At 41.2% G+C, this 26,398-nt stretch overlaps 1 protein-coding gene across 1 annotated transcript in view; it reads right to left on the reverse strand.

Annotated features, from left to right (window-relative positions):
* LOC126474749 (zinc finger CCHC-type and RNA-binding motif-containing protein 1-like) overlaps window positions 1-26,398 on the reverse strand; it is an 83,946-nt gene that overhangs the window by 19,320 nt on the left and 38,228 nt on the right. The window contains exons 2-3 of the mRNA XM_050102229.1: window positions 7,348-7,459; window positions 3,560-3,775 (exon numbers count right to left, since the gene is read on the reverse strand). Of these exons, the coding sequence (XP_049958186.1) occupies window positions 3,560-3,775; window positions 7,348-7,459 (328 nt within the window). The remainder of the gene's footprint in view (window positions 1-3,559; window positions 3,776-7,347; window positions 7,460-26,398) is intronic.

The raw sequence follows: 26,398 nt of genomic DNA on the forward strand, positions 1-26,398 counted from the left end.
TAAGGACATCACACACATCCATGCCGGAGGCAGGATTCGAACCAGCGACCGTAGCGGTCGCGCGGTTCCAAACAATAGTGCCTAGATCTAGGTCCTCAGTGGACACCATAATCTTCACCTCATCCTTGAACACAGAGCTTGTAGGTAGCTGTGGTGTGGGTGCCACGGCAATTCCATTGGTCTTGGGGGTCTTCTTTCTGGATTTCTCTCGCTGATCCTTGTGTTTCTCTGGCTGGAAGGGCTTCACTAATTCAGTCTCCGGAATTGAGGATGATTGTAAAGCCCTATGCCCAGCTGCTTTTGGGTACTTCAGCCACTGGTGGGAGTCATCTTTCCTACTAGCAGAAATCCAAGAGACCCCTCCCTAGCAAGAAGAGGTGGAGAAGACTTACGCTTCTCCGGCTGAGAAGTGGGGATTGGTGTTCCTGATGGTTGGGGGAACAGTGCTCCCGAGGTAGGTGGTGTGGGAACAACAGGGAGGGAAGTGCCCCCCCAAACATCAAGGGGGCAGGTGTAGTCTTCCCGCTCTGAGAGCCGAGTGGAACACACGGAACTGATGGGGCTACAACTGTTCTCATAGCAACGACATAAGAGGAGGTCATAGCCATAGGATATAGGCGCTCATATTTCCTCTTGGCCTCTGCGTAGGTCAGTTGGTCCAGTGTCTTGTATTCCATGATTTTCCTTTCTCGCATTCTGGTGAGCAAGGGGAATGATGTTCTGCAGCTGACACAGATGGGACGGGAAGACATATGGCCGAACTTCCAGCACTTAAAGCACTGCAATGGGGGAGGGATATATGGCTTGACATCACAGCGGTAGACCATCACCATGACCATCTCGGGTAATGTGTCACCCTCGAAGGCCAAGATGAAGGCACCGGTGGCAACTTGATTATCCCTCGGACCCCGATGGACGCGCTGGACGAAATGAACTCTGCATCGCTTTAAGTTGGCAAGCAGCTTGTCATCAGACTAAAAAAGAAGGTCCCTGTGGAATATAATACTATGGACTGTATTTAAGTTCTTATGAGGCATGATGCTAACGGAAACATCCCCCTGTTTGTCACAAGCGAGTAATGCCCGTGACTGGGCAGAGGATGCCATTTCTATCTCTGAGACTTGGAACACTTAGAGACTGCTGGCATTTGATCACCAGCAAGTGATGACTTGGTACACTTCATCGTGCATCGTCTGCACTGATGCCACCCACTCCGACCAGGGGCCCTCGCCACAGGCGCAACCCAACCACAGCAAAGGCCACCTGGGAGTCCAGATGCCCCAGGGTAATGGGTATCTACTCCTTGGCATACGTGGGGAATTAATGGGGCAGACATCAGCAGAGCAATTCGTGTGTAGTCAGGGGGCTACAACCAACAGGGTACATGGCGGCCCCACAGCAACGGACTGGCTACCGTGCTGGATATGAGGTGCAAAGAATTCCATGGTCATCGCAGGTGCAGAAAATGACACTGAATGGTGGGTGGAGGAAAATGCACTCAGAAAGGTGTCCTCGCTCAAAAGATGGAGGATGAGCAGGACTGCAATGCCACAATGAGAAAGTGGGCTAAAGATCTCAATTGGTTTGCTCTTCAGGAAAATCTTGAAAAATGGAGGTCAAAACCTACAGGGGACCATTACATAAAGGCCGAAAGGTGTGAGACTCCTTTTAGTTGCCTCTTACAACAGGCAGGAATACCTCGGGTCTATTCTAACCCCCAGAACCGCAGGGGGCATTTATTTAGTTCTCCTCCACAGTTGCATACAATCTTTAATTGCAACTACATTCAAATGTTTGTGTTCATTTTTAAACCATTTCTTGCATCTCTAATAATTGACTGTAACGTAATTCCAGTGGAACACTCAAAAGACTTGTTCATACACCAGCTTTTTTTCCCCTAGAGTACGAGTAAGTCTTTTGAATGTTCCACTGGAATTATGTTACTGTTACAAAAATAAAATAAAAATATTACCTTAATGATTAAATACATTGCTGCCCATTAAAATTGCAACAAAACAGTGATGGCATGCAATGAACATCAAACTGATACAAAGTGAACTTCATGCTTAGAAATGAAAATTATTAGAATTGCAGTGCAACATGCCAGAGTATGTAGGAGTAATGCCACCTACATTTTGTATCTAAGAAAAGAATACACTATGGGTTTCTCCTTCAAAAATAACATTGTAAAAATTGGTAGTTTGTGAGAAGATAGTGTTATGCCTCCCTTGTGTGAGGAGAAACATCTACTCAGTATATGTTGAGATTTAACAATGGCAAGATTACGGTCTTTCCAGATTGTGATTTGTCATATTAAGATATTGTTAATCTATTATATTCGGAATCCCACGTCTGTCGTGCAAATATGGAATTGATAGATGCACGAGGGCTATACTCAAAACCCTGTAGTATCTCAGAAATCCTGTTCGACTAGTGGCTGAAAGAACAAACGTATTGTTCCCTCTGTCGTGTAGGATTGAACAGCTGTCTCATGGACCTCGAGACAATAAGTGGACTTGTTTGCAGTAAGGCAAATATCCACATGAAAAGTACAACTACTCTGGAGCACCATAGACCGTCAGCACGAATAGTGATCATTGTTTCAGCTAGCCTCAACACAGCAGCAGACAAGGGCACAGCAGCAGTGGTGCACCCAATGATAACACTGGACACTGCCGTGGCATGACATCATCTCTACAGATAAGTCCCAGTTGTGTGTACATTATCACAATGGAAGTGGAGAGCAAACATTGCCTGACTGGATTTATCGTCATTATCATAAGGGCCCAGTCGCATACTAATGCCAGTGGCTACACCCTATCTTTGAGGTCTCTATGATGCTATGTTCCGACAAGATATCACAAGACACATGCTGCTCGCGCTGCTCTGACTTACCTTGCTACTTGAGGTTTTCGTTTGACTGTTGCCCTCTCTGGCATATTCCCTAGATCTCTAACCCAGAGAAAACATCTAATCAAGGGTTGCTGAGAGACCGGCACACCCTTCGCACCAGCCACTATGATGAACTTCAGCATACAGCTGCAGCAGCACAGAATGATTTACTTGTACCTCGATACTTGGTGAGGTTAGAGCCTTTGCTGCTGGCAGACATCACAATTTTGTGTACTAAATTTTGCCTCCATATTACCTACAAATTTAATCTAGTGATCTACCTACCAACTGTACTATATATGGCTTCCTACAATACTATATATGGACAACAAGTAAAATTTTGTGGCTTGCTTTCTTCACTGATGCAGTTTTCAGTGGCCAGCAGATTATTAAAAGTATGTTACTCTGATAGCCTCTATTAAAGCTGACTATGAAAATGAATGCATAATTTTTCCTGTTAATGTAGACTGAGATTACAAAATCCATATAAATAAATGACAGCAGATAACACATAGGGAAGAGAGAGGAGAGAATAAAGCAGAAATGAAATAGACAAGAACTGCTGGACTCTACTCCAATTTGAATCTGGAGCATTTAAAAAAAAATTATGAACAGTATTAAAGTAAGCACAAGTAGTATTTTGAAGGTCTTAAGCAAGTATACATACTTCATCATTGCTCTGCTGTAACTTCTTTGGCAGCTTCTTTTTCTTTGGAGGTGGCTCCCTTTCACCCAGTGTATTGTGTGGGCACTTATAGCTTAAGTGCCCCTTTTCACCACATTCATAACATCGTGATTTATCAGGGTAATTGCGTCGTCTGATAAATTCAGCACTACGACCATTGTCAGTTGCTAAACTACTCTTCAGTGTACGACCAAACATCTGGAACATCACATTTTTACAGGAAGATTATGCTACTATTGTCAAACTACACAGAAAATACTGTACAATCTATACATGGCTTGAATAGTGAGTCACAGATTATCAATAATAAGCATGTCACTTTGCAAATACAATTGCAATGAGCATAATAGGTCTCAGAATTGTGTAGCAGTAAACTATCCCAAGACTAAAAAAGAGAGGCATCTACAATAATGGCAATGGGTATCACCTAGAAATTGGTCATATTAAATTGCTAATGTCTGCCTGCAGTAAAGCTATGGCATACATTCTGGACTCATACACTCATGGATACCATTAGCATTACTGAAAAAAAAAGAGGTAGAAAAAAACAGTCGAAAATATTTGGACATTTTATTTGTTACTTTAAAAAAACACATCAAATTACACCTTACCACTAGCAATTCTAAAAATATTTTCCGATCCCCATAATTTTTTCATTCTCTATAATGTTTATTGTCCGCCGCTCGTGGTCTCGCGGTAGTGTTCTCACTTCCCAAGCACAGGGTACCTGCTCCGAGATGACTGGGTGTTGTTGTGTCATCTTCACCATCATCGTCCATCCCCATTCCAGTCAGAGGAAGGCAAACCACCTCCATTAGGACTTTGCCTAGTACAGTGGTGCGGGTCTCCCACATCATTCTCCTACATTCTGTCAAGAAACATGGGACTTCATTTCAATTTCCATAATGTATATTCTTTGCCCTCTAACAACATTTTCATCTCCCATGCCTAAATCCAGAGCTCAATATAGTTGCTAGAAGATGACTACTACCAAGTGCCTCTAACAAATATGGGAATCTTGACAACTATGCTTCATGCATCACCTGAAGGCCTCAGGAACAATTTTATCATGTTGAAATGTCAAACAGTTCATGGGACTGTTATAATATTAAATACGCTCTTACTTAGAATTAGTCATTTCCATGTATAACTACCCATATTTCATGTTTTGTAGGTGATATTTCAACACTGCTGGATACCAATACAGGAAATAAAAAAAGGTAAATTCCCTGACATTTCAATTAATCCTCTCCTGATTTCTATACAAACGTAAACATTTTGATTCTTTTATTGTTGCCTCCACTTAAAATATTCTGTTCTGGTGTCATTTTGCACATGGTTATAGACATGCTGCTATTTCTCCTCCAGATTCATCTTACATGAAATGATCTGCAGTGGACAGTTAGTTAGTTTCATGTTCCACGGATCATTTGCATGATAATTCTTAATGTTGTGGAATGGGTCATTCTATATTCGCATCACAAACTATTTTGTAAGTATGCCTACATGCTGATCATTTACAAGTGTTATTTTTAATTTCTACTCACAATCTTTTACACATTACATTAATGGTAAGTCTTGTGCGGACTGTAAGGAGTTGTCATGAAGAAAAGTTTTCATTTTATTTTCAAATTTTACTTTGCTGTCTGTCAGGCATTTTATATCACTGGGTAGCTGATCAAACATTTTCGTTGCAGTATTGTGCAACTCTTTTTGTGCTAAAGCCAACCTTAATGGTTTCCCCATGTAGCTAAGGTGAATGATGGGATGGTGACTTTGATTAGGCCATTACCAACTTCCCACCCTATGAAATATGGCATCCCGGCTAAGACACAAGTTGAAAATATGGTCACTATTTTTTATTTACTTAAATTTGCCATATTTCGTGACAGTACCTTTTCCGTTAGACGTTTGCAAGGCGATATTAGTCGTGGCTTCAGTTGTCTAAGTATGATTCCACAATGCATCTTTGTCGGCTGCAGAAAAGACGTGGTTCAACGTGTTTGCCTCATTTTGGTGTTTCAAATACCATTTCTTCAAATGTAATTTCTTTTTTATAGTTAATACAAAAAAATAGTAATATAATTCAAAATTATTTATGACGGCGACCTTCACATTCTTCTTCCGTCAACACACACCAAGAGTTAGCTGCCGACTGACTATAGTCAAAGACGACTCCAACGTCAAAGATATTTTACACAACACACAAGCTTCCACTTGTAATCAGTCTCTTTGCTAATCTTCAATACATTTTCTAATAGTAATCAATATGCTTTCACTCTCAAAAACAGAAGTAAATTAACATATAATAAGACAAATTATAATAAATTCTGACAAAAAAAATATAAGAAAACATTTACAATTCGGTATCGACAAATACGGTAAAAAAAAATAACATCTCCTAGATCCATTACAATTATCCTCATCTAATCCTACCGTATTTTGTTATCGTTTTATTATCTGACATGTCTGATACTATTTATTTGTTTGTTTATTTATTATACTGAATGGTCTGTGAATCAATAAATAAATAAAATGAAATGAATGTCATTTTTCTTCTAGTATTGTAATTAATGCACATCATTGTTACTTTTGAATTGCAGCGGATTATTTACAACAAACTTCATGAGGGAATAAATATACAGTGAAGAGTAGTCAAAATGGCTAACTCATTAAACAGATGTCAACAAAATGATCATGGATGAGCACTACATATTACTCTTACAGCATGCTTTTGAGCAATGAAGACTTTCTTTCTTAAAAATGAGTTATCCCAGAAAATTATTCCATAAGACATTATCAAATGGAAATGAACATAATATGTCAACTTACTGATTTCTGTCACTCCCCAAGACTTACAATGATTTTCTAAGTGCAAATGTGGCTGAAGAGGATCTACTGGTTGAGTACATATGCCAGACATGGCATGTTGTGTCCCTATTCGTTGGGGCAAGAAGTTGAGAGCAGGAGTGACATAAAGACAGGCAAGGCTATATCTAGATTGGGTAGGTGGCAAAGTATCATATTGACAGTATTACAAAGCATTTTGTGGTGACTGTTTTCCATTAAAGTGTACAATGGAAATTATGTGAATCCATGGAGGAACATCATAATTTTTCCAACCAAAATGGCATTAACAGAGTGAGTATTTGAGTCGGGGACTGGGGGTTGTGGGTGTAGTAAGGTATTAGCAAAACAGTGGAACATGACAACGGAGATCTGTTTATGGACATGTGTGGGTGGCACTGCCTATTTATGAAAGCATTATCAAGACCATCAACATAATGAAAGATGGCGTACTTGGCACTACAGATATAGAAGGCTACAGGGTAATTACTTCTGCAGGAGTGGCAGCCATCAAGCAAGTACTGTTGGAGGTATTATTGCCTGGTCGGCTTAATACGGACAGAGTCCCTCACGAAAAACCAGAGCGGTGGAAGTCAATATGCATGGGATGCCTTCCTTCTCAGAAGAGAACTATGCAAAATGATCTTGGGAGACGACACAATGATTCTGAAAGAATATGGCCTTGAGTCCTTGTCTTTTTAATTCCAGTTGTCTGCTGTTACTTCATAAGTAGTTTTTTCTCCTATTGTATTTAACCACAGTTCCACTTCAAAGACACTGTTTGTAGCTTCATTTGCCCTAAAAAACTTTTCAAATCAATTGATATGTTTACTAATTTTTTACAAAAAGTACTGAATTTGAAATAATGCCATACTAATATTTGAAATGTTATAAAAATTATAAGCAATTCATGTGTGACTAACCTCCTTCCCATTAATAGATTTGGCACAAGACAATGCATCTTCTTTCTTTAAAAATAACACAAAAGCAACACCTTTACTTCTTCTGGTGTTTCGATCCTTTAACACAGTCACCCTGCAACAAAATTCATATTTTTCCATTATTTCTGACACTACAGCAAATTAATGGACTGTCATAATATACTAGAATTACAGTCATCTCCCATTTGAGCAACAGATGCAAAGTTTTACTTTAATCTCACATATATGCACACACTTTCCAATGAAACATATGAAAAGACAACCCCTCATTCGGGTTAGGTTAGTGAAATAATAAGATGTACAAGTATATCAATGTATGGGGTTTTATTTTAACAGCCTAAAAATGATGTTATGATAAAAGTATGGCTTTGTAAATTTTACTGCTAAAGCAAACTTCAGACTGTTCATATGTGGTATATTCTGTTCACATGTTATTCAAGTACATCCAGTAAATTAAGTTGGAGAAGTGGATGTATATAGTGAAGTGATGATTATTACATAATACTATATATTTCTCAAATAAATAAATAGAGTTTTTTACTCTCCATTTTTTCTTTTGCTTGTGAGACACAATTTCTTCAAAGCCATTACTTCCTTAGTAATAGAATATTACATCCATGGTTATCAGTGTAGCAGTTCTGTTATTACTTTGTTCTTAAATGTTATAGGACAGTTCTTGTAGACTATAAATATACTTCCGGATTAAATAGGATCACTCAATGAAAAGCAGCAGCATTGAGTTGTTAATAGGCACACACACGAAAGAAAGAAAACTTCCTAGCTTCCAGAATTATCCTTTGCCAATCTAAGGTAAAAAACGCACACACAAACACACACACACATACACACATACACACACACACACACACACACACACACACACAGACACAGACACAGACACAAAACCTATGTACCTACACTGGGTACCAGCTAGACTAATAGTTCCATTTGCGGCGGGTGAACTGGCCATGGCATCAGATGAGGTGGGTTGAGAGAGAGGACATCAGAGACAGGGAGAAGGACTGGGGTTGGGAGGTTAGCGGTGGCTCAGAAGGAGGCAGCTGGTTTGCTGGCTAGGAATGCAGGAGAGCGGGGTGACAGGTGTACGGGCTGGCACAACTGTAGCAACCGGTGGTAAGCAGCAAACACTGAAGGCAATGTGGGGACATGAATTGGGAAGAGGTGAAAAAACGGAGGAAAGGAAAACTGTTGCAAAACTGCGGCCAGGAAGATTCTAGGAGAGGAGAATATATTGCAAGGATAATTCTCTCTGTGTAGCTTAGAGAAGCTGATGTTGGAGGGAAGCATCCAAATGGCTCGGTTTGCAAAGCAGCCATTGGAACTGAGCATGTTGTGCTCAGCTGCATGTTGTGTCACTGGGTGGTCAACTTTGTTCCATGACAACAGTTTGGTGGTGGCCATCCATCCTGGTGGACAGCTGGTTGGTGGTCATACCAACATAAAAGGCTGTGTAGTGAAACTTCCTGGCAGATTAAAACTGTGTGCCCGACCGAGACTCGAACTCGGGACCTTTGCCTTTCGCGGGCAAGTGCTCTACCAACTGAGCTACCGAAGCACGACTCACGCCCGGTACTCACAGCTTTACTTCTGCCAGTACCTCGTCTCCTACCTTCCAAACTTTACAGAAGCTCTCCTGCGAACCTTGCAGAACTAGCACTCCTGAAAGAAAGGATATTGCGGAGACATGGCTTAGCCACAGCCTGGGGGATGTTTCCAGAATGAGATTTTCACTCTGCAGCGGAGTGTGCGCTGATATGAAACTTCCTGGCAGATTAAAACTGTGTGCCCGACCGAGACTCGAACTCGGGACCTTTGCCTTTCGCGGGCAAGTGCTCTACCAACTGAGCTACCGAAGCACGACTCGCGCCCGGTACTCACAGCTTTACTTCTGCCAGTACCTCGTCTCCTACCTTCCAAACTTTACAGAAGCTCTCCTGCGAACCTTGCAGAACTAGCACTCCTGAAAGAAAGGATATTGCGGAGACATGGCTTAGCCACAGCCTGGGGGATGTTTCCAGAATGAGATTTTCACTCTGCAGCGGAGTGTGCGCTGATATGAAACTTCCTGGCAGATTAAAACTCACGGGCGTGAGTCGTGCTTCGGTAGCTCAGTTGGTAGAGCACTTGCCCGCGAAAGGCAAAGGTCCCGAGTTCGAGTCTCGGTCGGGCACACAGTTTTAATCTGCCAGGAAGTTTCATATCAGCGCACACTCCGCTGCAGAGTGAAAATCTCATTCTGGAGGCTGTGTAGTGTTTGCAGCTAAGTTGATATATGACATGGCTACTTTCACAGAAGGTCCAGCTTCTGTTGGGGTAGGATAAGCCTGTGACAGAAGTGGAGTAGGATGTGCTGGGTAGGTAGATGTAATAGATCTTGAACTTGGTCTGTCACAGGGATCTGATCCCTACGGCAAGAGGTTGGGAGTAGGGAGTGGCACAGGGAAGGATCAGGATGTTGTGTTGCTTAGGCAGGTGACAGAACACCACTTGAGGAGCATTGGGAAGGATCTTGGGTATGATGTCCCTCATTTCAGAGCAGGATTAGACATAATCAAGGCCCTAGCAAAAGATACTGTTTAGTTTTTTCAATCCAGGGTGATACTGGGTGATGAAGAGGCACTCCTTTGTAGCTGACTCTTGGGGATAGTGGGAGAATTGAAGGTGTCTCAGGATATGGCAGGGGAAATTTATTTGTGGACTACAGTAGATTTGAGGGGTACTGCCTGCCTGTGAAGGCCTTTGTGAGGCCTTCAACATACTGGGCAAGAGAGTTCTTATCACATAAGATATGCTGTCCACAGTTGGCTAGGCTGGGTAAAACAAACAAACACACACAAACACACACACACACACACACACACACACACACACACACACAGGTGGCTACACTATATGAGAGTGATTTTTTGGTGTGGACAACAAAACCACCCTATTAGTCTCACTACAACTTTTTCCATCCTTTCCACTCCACCTACCTCATGCTATATTATCAATTTCTTCTTATAACCACTTGCCCATTACCTGCATCATTTTCCATTTCCTAAAAACATTCCTACTGCAATGGACCCCTATTCCACCTTTCTGCACCAATTCAGAAAAGTATCCCTTTTCCTGGCTAAAACCCAGTCCCACATCCTGTTACTTACATGGTGTCTGAACCATGGAATGCCCCCAATGGCCTAAACATAAAAATTCCCTTCTCTGGATGCCACTCCTCCTTTCACATGACCTTCACCTTTTCACATTCTGCCAGTCCCTATCTCTCATGGACCTGGTACTGCAAAAACACCTCTCCATGGCACAGACATCCCAGAACAACCTCTATTCCCCCTGCAAGAGACTCTCACTACGCAATCCTCACTGCATACACTAAATCTCTGCAATAGAAACCCTTGAATTCCAACACCTGGAGGAGCGTTCCATCCCCATAAACTGTCCAACCTGTTGACATCCTACTCCCACCTTGGGGCACCACTACCCATCAACATCCATTCTTCTCACAGTAAAACCCCTCACAGCATGTAGACTCTACCTAGCTAACCTCTTCAACTTACCACATCCTTCAAAAGTCCCTCCTAACACCTCACAAAACCCAGAATCCAAAATACTGTTGTTAACCTCTCCACCATAAACCTCAGTCCCACAAAAGTTTCAGTCCAACCAAAGGCCTAACCTTCAGCCATACCCCCAAAATTTAACCCTATTGGACTAGTTAAAGACCTCTTTCTTTCTCCAGATCCCTACAGTTGGAACACTTATTTGCCAGCAATCCCTCCAACCAAAGCCAACCTAATCTAAACACTGAACCTTGCCTCTTCCAATTCATACCACAATCCAACAATGACGCTTCTATCCTCTGAGCTTACCAAACCCTAGTCTGCTTCCAGAAATTCCTCACCTCCAACTTGGGCTCACCATCCTTCGCCATGAACCTTCCTAAGAACACTAATCTTTTGGCAGAAAAAAATAGCCATACACAACCTGAAAACAGATCCAGCCCTAATCAACCTCCCTGCAGACAAAGGTTCCATCACTGTCGTGATGATTCGCAATGACTACCTAACGGAAGACCTCTGCCAACTGTCTGAATTGTCCACCTTCTAACTTTGCAACAGTGCTCCCATCCCAGAAGTCCAACATAACCTCCAATCCCTAGTGAAATCCATAGGCACTTCACAAAACATCTCACCTGAGCCCATCTCCTTCCTCACTGCAATAACACACCGCACACCCATCCACCTTCTACCTGCTCCTCAAAATCCACAAACCCAATGATCTTGGACACGCTATTGTGCTCCCACTGAAAGAATTTCTGCTCTTGTTAACCAACATCTACAACCAGCTGCCTGAAACCTAGCCTCCTACATCAAAGATACCAGCCACTTCCTTAACTGACTTTCCACTACTCCCACCTCCTCATCTCCTGGGTCCCTATTCACCACTGTTGATACCACCTCCCCATACACCCACATCCTATATGCTCATGTACTTGCCACTATCAGACACTACCACTCCCAATGTCCTTCATACTCTAAACCCACCACCTCATTCCTTATACACTTTACTACTATATCCTGACCCACAACTACTTTTCCTTTGAAGATAAGGTCTTAGCTACATTCCTTCACAATCTCAACACCTTTTCTCCCATTCACTTCAACTGGTCCTCCTGTACCCAATATGCCACTATCTTGGGCATTGACCCGCACCACTCTGATGGCTCCATCTACACCTCTGTCCATATTAAACACACTAACCACCAATAGCACCTGCATTTTGACAGCTGCCTTCCCTTCTACAAAAAAAAAACAAAAACACCTCTCCCACACATTTTTTAACCTAACTCAGCAAAAGGATAACTCTGAAAGCCAGCAAGTTTTCTCTCTTTTGTGTGTGCCTACTGACAACCCCCAATGCTTCTGCTTTTCAGTGAGTGGGCTCCTTCAAACCTAAAGAATCTACTTCGTTCCTAAAACTAACAAAATGTGGTTTGCACAGTAGGTATTACTCTCAGCATTACAGATGTGATGTAAACTTGCTTGTTACTTCTCATTTACACCTCAGTACTGACAGCCTTAATTTTCTGTTGCAACATACTCTTTACACATTCCACACAATAACAGAAAACTGTAAGAAAAATGAAACGTTATATAAGTTTAAAAATACAAGAGATGTGACATGTTAATTGAGTGTGGTACGTGTAAATAAACCTCATGATATAAATAAAGGGAAGGAAAGAAAGAAAACAAACCATGATCTTTCCAAAGTAAGTACTCCTGCATTTGACCAAAATTATTTAGAATGTGTACAAAAACAAATAGAATGGAAATTTGAACTAAATTCTTCCCCAATTCATTTCAAAATAACAACAAAACCAACTCATGACATAAGGAACAGCACACCTTGGTACCACAAAACCTATGCAACACTTACTGTTGTAATTTGCAGACTGAAGACTAGTTTTACACAACTCTCTACACTATTTTATCCTGTACCAGTTCCCTCAGTTTTGCACAACTACAGCCATTTGACCCTGCTTACTGTAATCATGCCTTTGTCTCCCTCCACAGTTTTTAATATTTACTTCTCACATTACACTTCCCCTCTCACACACATGCCCTTACAATGTTAACTATTATTACCTGATGCCTCAGAATGTGTACTGTCAACTTCTTCTCCTTTTAGTCAAGTTAAGTGCCAAAGCTCCTCGAGAACCATGGACCTTGCCGTTGGTGAAGAGGCTTGTGTGCCTCAGCGATACAGATAGCCGTATCATAGATGCAACCACAATGGAGGGTTATCTATTGAGAGGTCAGACAAATGTGTAGTCCCTGAAGAGGGTCAGCACCCTTTTCAGTTGTTGCAGGGGAAACAGTCTGGATGAAGGAACTGATCTGGCCTTGTACATAAACCAAAACAGCCTTGCTGTGCTGGTACTATGAGTGGCTGCAAACAAGGGGAAACTACAGCCATAATTTTTCCCGAGGGCTCGCAGCTTTACTGTATGGTTGAATGATGATGGTGTCCTCTTGGGTAAAATATAAATATTCTGGAGGTAAAATACTCCCCCAATTCAGATTTCTGGGGGGGGGGGGGGGGGGGCTACTCAGGAGGACATTGTTATTAGGAGAAAGAAAACTGGCATTCTCTGGATTGGAGCATGGAATGTCAGATCCCTTAATAGGGTAGGCAGGTTAGAAAATCAAAAAAGTGATATGGATAGGTTAAAGTTATATATAGTGGGAATTAGTGAAGTTCGGTGGCAGGAGGAACAAGACTTCTTGTCATGTAAATACAGGGTTATAAATACAAAATCAAATAGGGGTAATGCAGGAGTAGGTTTTAAAAAAAATTAGGAGCACGGGTAAGCTACTATGAACAGCATAGTGAACGCATTATTGTAGCCAAGATAGACATAAAGCCCATGCCTTCCACAGTAGTACAAGTTTATATGCCAACTAGCTCTGCAGATGACAAAGAAATTGATGAAATGTATGATGAGATAAAAGAAATTATTCAGATAGTGAAGGGAGACGAAAATTTAATTGTTATGGGGGACTGGAATTCGATAGTAAGAAAAGGAAAAATAGGAAAAGTAGTAGGGGAATATGGATCAGGGTAAGGAATGAAAGACAAAGCTGCCTGGTAGAATTTTGCACAGAGGATAACTTAATCATAACTAACACTTGGTTCAAGAATCATGAAAGACTGTTGTATACATGGAAGAGGTCTGAAGGCACTGGACAGTTTCAGATAGATTATATAATGGTAAGACAGAGATTTAGGAACCAGGTTTTAAATTGTAAGACATTTCCGGGGACAGATGTGGACTCTGACCATGATCTGTTGTTTATGAACTGTAGATTAAAACTGTACAATATGCCAAAAGGAAGGAATTTAAGGAGATTGGACCTGGATAAACTAAAAGAACCAGAGGTTGTAGACAGTTTAAGAGAGAGCATTAGGGAACGACTAACAAGAACGGGAAAGAAATACAGTAGAAGAAGAATGGGTAGTTTTGAGAGATGAACTACTGAAGGCAACAGAGGATCAAGCAGGTAAAAAGACGAGGGCTCGTAGAAATCATTGGCTAACAGGAGAGATATTGACTTTAATTGATGAAAGGAGAAAATATATGACTGCAGTGAATGAAGCAGGCAAAAAGGAATACAAATGTCTCAAAAATGAAATCAACAGGAAATGCAAAATCTCTAAGCAGGGATGGGTAGAGGGCAAATGTAAGGATGTAGAGGTATATATCACAAGGTGCAGGATAGATACTGCTTACGGGAAAATTAAAGAGACCTTTGGATAAAAGAAAACCACTTGTATGAATATCATGAGCTCAGATGGAAAGCCAGTTCTAAGCAAAGAAGGGAAAGCAGAAAGGTGGAAGGAGTATATAGAGGGTCTATACAAGGGCAATATTATGGAAATAGAAGAGGACGTAGATGAAGATGAAATGGGAGATATGACACTGCATGAATGCATAAAGAATTTGACAGATTACTGAAAGACCTCAGTCGAAACAAGGCTCCAGGAGTAGACAACATTCCATTAGAACTACTGATAGCCTTGGGAGAGCCAGCCCTGACAAAACTCTACCATCTACTGAGGAAGATGTATGAGACTGGTGAAATACCCCCAGACTTCAAGAAGAACATAATACTTCCAATCCCAAAGAAAGCAGGTGTTGACAGGTGTGAAAATTACCGAACTATCAGTTTAATAAGTCTTGGCTGTAAAGTACTAATGGAAAAACTGGTAGAAACTGACTTCGGGGAAGATGAGTTTGGATTCCGTAGAAATGTTGGAACACGTGAGACAATACTGACCCTACGACTTATCTTAGAAGATAGATTAAGAAAAGGCAAACTTATGTTTCTAGCATTTGTAGATGTAGAGAAAGCTTTTGACAATGTTGACTGGAATACTCTCCTTCAAATTCTGAAGGTGGCATGTGCAAAATACAGGGAGCAAAAGTCTATTTACAATTTGTACAGAAACCAGATGGCAGTTATAAGAGTCGAGGGCCATGAAAGGGAAGCAGTGGTTGAGAAGGTAGTGAGAGAGGGTTGTAGCCTATCCTTGATATTATTCAATCTGTATATTGAGCAAGCAGTAAAGGAAACAAAAGAAAGATTAGGAGTAGGAATTAAAATACACGAAGAAGAAATGAAAACTTTGAGGCTTGCCAATGACATTGTAATTCTGTCAGAGATGGCAAAGGAACTGGGAGAGCAGTTGAATGGAATAGGCTGTGTCTTGAAAGGAGGATATAAGATGAAATGTTTCTACATTTCCCTGAAACACAAACTGATCTCCTTGGTCAGCTCCTACAAGTCATTCCATTCGTCTGTGGATAGTTTGTGTTAGTATTTTGCAATCTTGACTTATTAAACTGATGGTTTGGTAATATCCACACCTATCAGCACCTGCCTTATTTGATACTGGAATTATTACATTATTCTTGAAGTCTGAGTGTATTTCACCGATGTCATATAAATCCTGCATACCATGGGGAACTGTTTTTCACAGATTATATAATTTCTGATACAAATTCCAATTTGCTCAGCTGTTCCTCTGCTGCCTTCACTATCCATCTTTCAAAGCTCTTCTACAATATTAGTTTTGCCTATTTCAGTCAGTCACTGCCTAATGCTCCCTTTGAAACCTCTCCACTTACCGCTCATTCTCTACCTTTTTGCATCTTCAGTCTGCATTTTATAACTAGGGAAGGTAACAGTCTGGTTCTACATCTGCTCCTGGAAATGTTTTACAGTTTAGAACCTTGTTTCTAAATTTTTATCTTATGTACTCTATCAGAAATCTTGTGGTATCTCCAGGTCTCTTCTACACGTTCAACCTTATTTCCTTATTCTTAGCCCATACATTTGAACTAATTAAATGTGCAAAATACTACCAGGCAACTTCTCCTTTCATTTATTCCTAGTCCCCCATCACAATGAAATTTTCTCTCCCTTAATGTGCTGAATAATTTCTTTTCTCTCATCATATATACAAAGAGGAAAAAATAAATCACAACGCCAAGAAGGAGTTGTACGACATAAACATAAGTTGGTAGGCATGATCCTACATCTGAAAGATAAGGTCTATTCAAATTTCACTCCAGTCACGTAAGGGTGGCAATAGCAGCACCACTATGAGGATCCAAATCAGGTATGCTTTAAATACATGCTGTAATGGTCATGAGCATTAGTTACCTTTGAGGTTGGACGTGTTGAGATGATATTAGTCAAGAATGCCTTTGAGGTAACAAAGATGCCACTGTCAACACCTCATTGAGTCTGAACAAGGTCATGTATGGCTACAAGAAGCTGGATGCTTCTTCTACGATATTGCAGAAACAGTTAGCAGGAATGTAGCCACTGTACCTGATTGTTAGTAGCAACAGTCACAACAATGTACAGTTGCAAGAAGACAGAGCTCCATATGGCCATGTGACACTACCAAAAGGGAAGACCCTCAGATTCAGCATATGGCTCTGTTGCATCGTACTGCATCTACTGAAGCAATCTGAGCAGCACTTGGCACCACAGTGACACAACAAACTGTTACAAATCAGTTATTTTAAGGACAGCTCCAAGCCAGATGCACTGTAGCACGAATTCCACTAACCCCAAACCACCACCATTTGCGAGAGCTCATTGGAGGGAAAGGTGGATGTCTGTTGTGTTTTCTGATGAAAGCTGGTTCTACCTCAGTGCCAGTGATGACCATGTGTTGGTTAGGAGGAGGAGAGTTGACGGCCTGCAGCCAACCTGTCTGTGTGCTAGACACACTGAAACTACTCCAGGCGTTATGGTCTGGGATGTGATTTTGTAAGACTGAAGGAGCACTCTTGGGATTATCCCACGCACTCTGATAAGAAAACTGTACATCAATCTGATGATTCGACCTGTTGTGCTACCATTCATGAACAGCATTCCAGGGACTGTTCTCCAACACGATAACACTCATCCACATACCGTTGGAAGGCAGCAGTTCACAGACAGGGTGGTACTGCCAGTATTTACGAGGTGCAGCTAGAAAAAAACTGGACTGATGCTGGAAAAAACATTTATTTACAATTATTTACAATTTCATGTTATCTCCTTCAATGTACTCTCCTCCTCGGTCTCTACACCGCTCCATACGAATTTTCCACTGTTCATAGCAATGCTGCAGATCATTTTCGGTAAGTCCATACATTACTTCCGTCGCTTTTTCTTTTACTGCTTCAACAGTCTCAAATCTAGTTCCTTTCAAAGCTGACTTGACTTTAGGGAAAAGAAAAAAGTCACAGGGGGCCAAATCAGGTGAGTAGGGTGGATGATCTAAGATGGGAATGTTGTGTTTTGCCAAAAACGTCTTCACTGACAACGCACTGTGAGCTGGGGCATTGTCTTGGTGAAGGATCCATGACTTTTTTCTCCACAAATCGTTCCGTTTTCTCCGTACTCGCTCACGTAGGGTAGCCAGGACGCTAATGTAGTAATGCTGATTCACTGTTTGTCCCTCTGGTACCCAATCAATGTGCACAATCCCTTTGATGTCAAAAAAAACAATCATCATCGCCTTGAATTTCGATTTTGACATTCGTGCTTTTTTTGTCGTAGAGAACCACGAGTTTTTCAATGCATCGATTGGCGTTTAGTTTCGGGATCGTAAGTAAAAAACCACGATTCATCGTAAGTAATAACATTTTGTAAGAAGGTGGGATCACTTTCAATGTTTTCCAGGATGTCAGAACAAATCATTCTTCGGCGTTCCTTCTGTTCAATTGTGAGACACTTTGGAACCATTTTTGAACACACTTTGTTCATGTTGAAACTTTCATGAAGAATCTGCCTAACACTTTCCTTGTCAACTCCTGTTAACTCAGACACTGCTCTGATTGTTAAACGGCGATCTTGTCGAACAAGTTTACCGATTTTTTCAATGTTGGCATCAGTTTTTGCTGACAATGGTCTGCCAGTGCGAGTGTCATCACTGGTGTCTTCGCGGCCATCTTTAAATCGTTTAAACCACTCAAACACTTGTGTTCACGATAAACAATTATCGCTGTACACTTGTTGTAACATTACAAACGTTTCACTTGCAGATTTTCCTAGTTTGAAACAAAATTTGATGTTAACACGCTGTTCTTTCTGTACACTCAACATTATCCGACGCACAGACAAAACGTCAACTACTTAAAGCAGACGCCACGGGCAGACTGAGTGCAGGAGGCAGATGAAACTCGAGCAGTAGGCGGAGCGAGAGTCACGTGACAGGCCACGCGACTTTCAGCCTTATTGCATTCGTTTTATTGTTTCACCAGTACTAGTCCGGTTTTTTTCTAGCCACACCTCGTATCCACAACAGGGCAAGTTTCTAATCAGGTAGTGGTGGACACCTACAATAATTCAGGGGGTGTTCAAGTCACTGGCACTGCTCACTCAGGGCCACTTACTGTTAACTCAGACATGCACTGCCAAGTAGAGTAGACAGTATCACCAAAGCAGGAGATGGACATCAAATGGCCATTCTGCCACTGTGACCTGCTAAGGGCATATCAGGGGTGTTCCAGCACTTCAACATTGCAGCTCAAGACCAAATAAAAGATGTTATATCTTGTATCGGAGTTTTCCTTACAATCCTGGCCAGAAGCACCGCCTCCCAAACCCACCGCTCCACCACCTCTGTACCATGGCAGCCCCCTCTCACTCCGGTTTGCTATAGAGTGGTGTCAGAAGTATTTTGGTATCAGTGGACCTCATTTGGCAGCAGATACCAGCACAGTTGATGTCTAAGCAGCACTACTTCACAACCACAGAATGCAGTTTCATCAAACAAGGGGGTGAGTGAGCATACTATTGCTTTTTGGATTGTTTTCCCCGTTTTATATGTAGAGGGCATGGAGTCAAGAGAGTGATGCACAGGGATTTGAAGGTTACATTTGTGCAGCCAGGGGAACAAGTTGATCTTTCGCAATTCTTTGTACTACAAAGAAACATTATTTCTGATCTGTGAGATGTGGCCAATGTAATTTGCCAGGGCATGCTGCATCCTGTACGAAATGCAGAGTGTCACTAGTTGGGAGGCAGCTCAAGCATTGTTTACTGAAATGGTGCAGTTAAGAGCAGATATTACACACCTGTTTAATAGACTTGCAGCTATGGAGAAAGAATTAACCAAGCAAACCACTCGTTTCTTAGACCCAGCCACAGCCAGTTTTATCATGCCCTTCTTTCCATGTCTTTTATGGATGACCTGCAGTTATGAGTTAGAATTGAGAGGGTGGTTACCTTTTACATGCTTCTTAAAATCCTAAAACCCAACTATCCTCAACACCCTGTTGTAGATGGTTATTGCGCTCCCATGGAATGAATTTCTGCTCTTGTAAACCAATCTGTCAGCCACTAACTAACTGCTTGAAACATCAAAGATACTAACCACTTCTTTCACTGACTTTGGCCATCCCCACTCCATTACCTATCTGGATCCCTACTAATTACTGATGATGCCCTCTCCCTATATAGCAATGTCCCTCATACCCACAGCCTTGCCACTGCCAAACACTAGCTCTCCCTACTTCCTTCCAACTCCAGACCTACTACCTCATGACTCATACATCTTACCACCTTTGTCCTCACACACAAGTTCTCCTTCAAGGGGAAGGAAATAAACAAATCCATGCACAGCCATGGGCACCTGCACGGCACCCTCCTACGCCAATCTGTTTATAGGCCATCTACAAGAAACCTTCCAAGCTTTTGAAAACTCCAAACCCCTTGTCTGCCTCAGGTTCACTGATGGTATCTTCATGATCTGAACACAGTGCCAAGGCATCCTATCCCCCCATTCCTCCAAAACTTCATCACCTTCCCTTCCATTTACTTCACCTGGTCCTCCTCAATCCTACCTGCCACCTTCCTGGATGCTTCCATCCACATCAAACCAACTAACCACAAACAGTCGCAGCATGTTGGCATATGTGCAGGGATGAGAATTTCCCTGTACAATACACTGAAGATCTCACTTACAGGCACTATTCCTTCCAATCATAGCACACAAACAGATTTCCAGTACCGTATCTTCGCATAACCCTAACTCTCGCACCATGCCCAAGAATCGGTTGTACAGGAGCACCCCCTAATCACCTATTATCATCTCAGACTGGAGCGATTGAATAGGTCCTTTTTCCCGGTCACTGACTATCATCATACCCAGAAATGACACACATTCTACACATAATCCTTCACATCTCTTCTAAATTGGGGTTCTGTCGCCCGTCCAACCTACACAATATCTTGGTCCAGCTCTATGCCACTCCCACTACCACACCTTGCCATGGTGTTCATATCATTTTGAAATACCCAGGTGCAAGACCTGGCCAATTCACCCACCCAGCACATTTTATTCTAATCCTGTCACAGGCTTATCCTATCCCTTAAAAGGCTAGGCCACCTGCTTAGCCATATCATATACCAGCTCTGCTGCAATCACTGCACAGCATTTCATGTGGGATGACCAACAACCAATCATGAGAACAAATGGTCACTGTCAAACTGTGGACAAGAACAAAGTCGACCTCCCAGTGGCACAACATAATGCTAAGCACAACATGCTCGAATTCAATGGCTGCTTCATAATCCATGCCATCCAGATCTTCCCCTGCAGCACAGTGTTTCTTCTTTATGTGCATAGGACATTTTTCAGTGCTATTGCATAGGACATGTTTCAGTGCCGTAACCCCCCTAGTCTCAATTTCTACTAATCAACTGTTCCCACATCCAATCATCTTATTTGTGTCCTGTATCTCACCAGCTGTGGTAGCCACGTGCCGCATGCTTACCCCACATATCTGCCACTTCTCCCTCCTGCAATACAGCCTGCACACCTACTACCTCTCTCTGAGCTGGTTGCTACCCATCTCCAGCACCTCCTTCTACTACCTGCCTCTTTCTCCCTCTACCCACCCCATCTGCCACAACCCCCAACCCAATCAACCTGCCAGTCTGCAATTCCAGGATAGTCTGTCCACCCAGTACAATGTAGGTGCACAAAGAGAGATAGATAAAGATAGATAGATAGATAGAGAGAGAGAGAGAGAGAGAGAGAGAGAGAGAATACTCTCTAGTTCTTCAAAGGATTTCTTCTGAAAGCTAGCAAAGCTTCTGTTTTCTTTTATGTGCACCTGTCGACGGATCACAATTTCTGTTATTCAATTAAATGCTCTCCTTAGACCCTGGATAATTTTCTTAATACTTGTTAATTTCCCTACACTTCCCTCTGCACCTACTTTCTCCTCTCCTGTCATGAACAAATGAATTCCTGACATTAAAAACAAGGATTTGTCTCTCATTTTCCATTTCTGATGCGATGCAATAAGTACCAAAGAGACAAACATTACAAACATGAAATTTCTGCTACCATTATCTTTCTTCTTTATTTACTGTTTCCTTCTTGCTACTTCTGCAGAGTAGATACGGATGGAGGAGGAGTTGCCACATTTATTAAAAACTGCCATAAATTCAAGGACATTGACATTAATAAATTCTGTTTAGAGCAGCATCTAGAAGTATGTGCAACAGAAGTAGAGTTCCATAACAAATCCTATATAATAGTAACTATTTACCGAGCACCTGCATGAAATTATAATCTATTCATAAACCATCTAGAATCTCTTTTGGGTTATTTAACAGGAAGAAACAAAGAAATTTTGATTGCTGGTGACTTTAATACAGATTTTCTAATGCAATCTTCCAGTAAACATTTACTGCAGTCAGTAACGTCTTTCAATCTAAACTCACACTGTAAACTTTCCAACTAGAATCACTAAATCCTCAAGGACAGCCATTGATAACATTTTTATAGACAAATAAAAGGAACAAATTCATATTATAAAAGCTGTAATCATGCAGCTCCTTGTTTCAGATGTAAATTCTAAGCAGATTATCAAGACTGCTAAATCTGAGTACAGGAGAGTAGTCAATCAACCAAAAATTGAGTGTTTTAGAAAACTGCTCAAAGATATGAACTGGAAAGATGTTTATAGTGCTCATGACATGAATGAAAAATATAACACATTCATGAACAATGTCAGTACCATATTTGAAAAATGTTTTCCTCTAAAAGCTACTCAAATTAAACAGTAGTCTATAATAAAACCATGGATTATATAAGGAATAAAGATTCCCAGTAAGACAAAAAGGAAAATGTATCTGTCGACCAAGAATAGCTCCAATGCTGATGATTTAGCTAAATACAAGGAATACTGTAAAATATTTAAAAAAGTAATTCAGACATCTAAACAAATGCACTACGAGAAGAAGACAGCGATGTCGGGGAACAAAATAAAAACAATATGGGATATAGTGAAAGAGGAGACTGGTACAACCAGAAAGGAACAGGAGAAAATAGCATTAAGGGTAGATGACACATTAGTTACTGATGGGCATAGTGTGGCAAATGTATTTAAAAAGTACTTTATATCCATTACTGATAGAACGGGATTGTCAAGATCAGTAAATAATGCCCTTGAATATCTGAAACTAGCCTTTACAAATAGCTTCAGGTACATGAATATGTCACTCACTTCACCAAAAGAAATAACTTCCATAATAAAATCTTTAAAAACAAAGCATTCTAGTGGTTACGACGAAATATCAACAAAGTTGATTAAGGCACGTTCTTGTGAGTTTAGTACAATTCTAAGTTACTTGTGTAACCAGTCAATTATATATAACTGGGACATTTCCTGACTGGCTAAAATATGCAGATGTTAAGCCTCTATTCAAGAAAGGGGATAAAGAGATACCATCAAACTATAGACCAATTTCACTTTTGCCAGCATTCTCAAAAATTTTAGAAAAAGTAATGTACATGCAGCTTCTCAACCATCTGACCACAAATAACATATTATCAAGAACACAGTTTGGATTTCTGAAGGGTTCTGATATCGAGAAGGCTATTTACACCTACAGTGAAAATGTACTTAATTCATTAAATAACAAATTGCAAGCAGCACGTATTTTCTGTGATTTGTCAAAGGCATTTGATTGCGTGAACCACAATATCTTTTTAAATAAATTAGAATTTTATGGTGTCACGTGCAGTGCTGCAAAATGGTTCAAGTCATACCTCGCTAACAGGAAACAAAGGGTGTCAGTGCAAGGGACTAGTGAATTAAGTCATCAGCCATCATCAGAATGGGAAGAAATTACATGTGGTGTCCCACAAGGATTCATCTTAGGGCCATTGCTTTTTCTTGTGTACATTAATGATCTCTCATTAGTTACATTGCCAGAAGCAGAGTTCGTTTTGTTTGCAGATGACACAAGTATTGCAATAAATAGTATGTCGAGTGTAGTTCTAGAAATATCTGCTAATGATATTTTCATGGATATTAATAAATGGTTTAAAGCCAACTCACTGACATTAAAGCCGGCCGAAGTGGCCGTGCGGTTAAAGGCGCTGCAGTCTGGAACCGCAAGACCGCTACGGTCGCAGGCTCGAATCCTGCCTCGGGCATGGATGTTTGTGATGTCCTTAGGTTAGTTAGGTTTAACTAGTTCTAAGTTCTAGGGGACTAATGATCTCAACAGTTGAGTCCCATAGTGCTCAGAGCCATTTGAACCATTTGAACTGACATTAAACTTCGAAAAGGCTCACTATATGCAATTCAGAACCTGTAAAAGGTTTCCACCCAGCATATGCATAACGTATGAAGAAGAGCAGATAGAAGAGGTTGACAGTCTTAAATTCCTGGGATTACAACTTGATAATAAATTCAGTTGGGAGGAGCACACCACAAAACTGCAGGAACACCTCAACAAATCTGTATTTGCAATTCGAGTGTTAGCAGACATAGGCGACATAAAAATGAAAAATCTTGCATACTTTGCCTACTTTCATTCAGTAACGTCATATGGTATAATATTTTGGGGTAACTCTTCAAGTCAAACAAAAGTTTTCAGAGTCCAAGAGCGTGTAATACGTATTATTTGTGGAGTAAATCCACAGACGTCCTGTAGAAACCTCTTCAAAGAACTGGGTATACTAACTACTGCCTCTCTGTATATTTACTCGTTAATGAAATTTGTCCTAAATAATATATCTCTTTTTCCAACAAACACCTCCGTTCATACATACAATACCAGGAACAAAAATGATCTGCACAAGGACTTTAAGCACTTAGTTTAGTTCAAAAAGGGGTCCACTACTCAGGAACACTCATCTTCAATATTTGCCAGCAAACATAAAAAATTTAGTTACAAATAAAGATCAGTTTAAAAGCAGCCTGAAAGACTTACTAGTGGCCAACTCCTTCTACTCCATTGACAAATTTTTTAATAGAAACAAATGATGTATTGTATATACTCATACTATTAGTATTGTTATTTCAGCTTAAAAAAAGATGTATTGTATATACCTATACTATTAGTATTGTTATTTCAGCTTAAAAAAATAAAAATAAAAAAAAAAAAAAATTGACGTGTTCCACATCCACAAGGATCTCCTCAGCACGGATCTATGGAACGAAAAACTAATCTAATCTACAAATTTTGAACTCCCATATACATGTACACCCACAAAAGCTACAAGGGCACAACATGTGGCAGGAGCTAGTAATGTGCTCACAAGAATTCTATCTAATGTAAAGACTATGACTAAGAAAATGCCATTGTAACAGGATGTGTTTAGCCCAAGTAAAACTGATTAACATTTTATTACATTTGTGGAACATAACATATCTTTCTGATATGAATATAACAGAGGGAAACATTCCATGTGGGAAAAATATCTCTAAAAATAATGATGATGTAACTTACCAAACGAAAGCGTTGGTATGTTGATAGAGACACTAACAAACACAAACACACACACAAAATTCAAGCTTTCGCAACCCACGGTTGCTTCATCAGGAAAGAGGGAAGGAGAGGGAAAGATGAAAGGATGTGGGTTTTAAGGGAGAGGGTAAGGAGTCATTCCAATCCCCAGAGCGGAAAGACTTACCTTAGGGGGAAAAAGGGACAGGTATACACTCGCACATACACACACATATCCATCCACACACATACAGACACAAGCAGACATATGTAAAGGCAAAGAGTTTGGGCAGAGATGTCAGTCACGGCGGAAGTACAGAGGCAAAGATGTTACTGAATGACAGCTGAGGTATGAGCGGCGGCAACTTGAAATTAGCGGAGGTTGAGCCCTGGTGGGTAATGGGAAGAGAGAATATATTGAAGGGCAAGTTCCCATCTCCGGAGTTCTGATAGGTTGGTGTTAGTGGGAAGTATCCAGATAACCCGGACGGTGTAACACTGTGCCAAGGTGTGCTGGCCGTGCACCAAGGCATGTTTAGCCACAGGGAGATCCTAATTACCAACAAACACTGTCTGCCTGTGTCCGTTCATGCGAATGGACAGTTTGTTGCTGGTCATTCCCACATAGAAAGCTTCACAGTGTAGGCAGGTCAGTTGGTAAATCACGTGTGTGCTTTCACACGTGGCTCTGCCTTTGATCGTGTACACCTTCCGTGTTACAGAACTGGAGTAGGTGGTGGTGGGAGGGTGCATAGGACAGGTTTTACACCAGGGGCGGTTACAAGGGTAAGAGCCAGAGGGTAGGGAAGGTGGTTTGGGGATTTCATAGGCATTAACCAAGAGGTTACGAAGGTTAGGTGGATGGTGGAAAGACACTCTTGGTGGAGTGAGGAGGATTTCATGAAAGATGGATCTCATTTAAGGGCAGGATTTGAGGAAGTCATATCCCTGCTGGAGAGCCACATTCAGAGTCTGATCCAGTCCCGGAAAGTATCCTGTCACAAGTGGGGTACTTTTGGGGTTTTTCTGTGGGAGGTTCTGGGTTTGAGGGGATGAGGAAGTGGCTCTGGTTATTTGCTTCTGTACGAGGTTGGGAGGGTAGTTGCAGGATGCGAAAGCTGTTTTCAGGTTGTTGATGTAATGGTTCAGTGATTTAGGACTGGAGCAGATTCATTTGCCATGAAGACCTAGGCTGT

This window comes from Schistocerca serialis, chromosome 1 (assembly GCF_023864345.2).
Source record: "Schistocerca serialis cubense isolate TAMUIC-IGC-003099 chromosome 1, iqSchSeri2.2, whole genome shotgun sequence".
In the NCBI taxonomy this organism is placed as follows: domain Eukaryota; kingdom Metazoa; phylum Arthropoda; class Insecta; order Orthoptera; family Acrididae; genus Schistocerca; species Schistocerca serialis.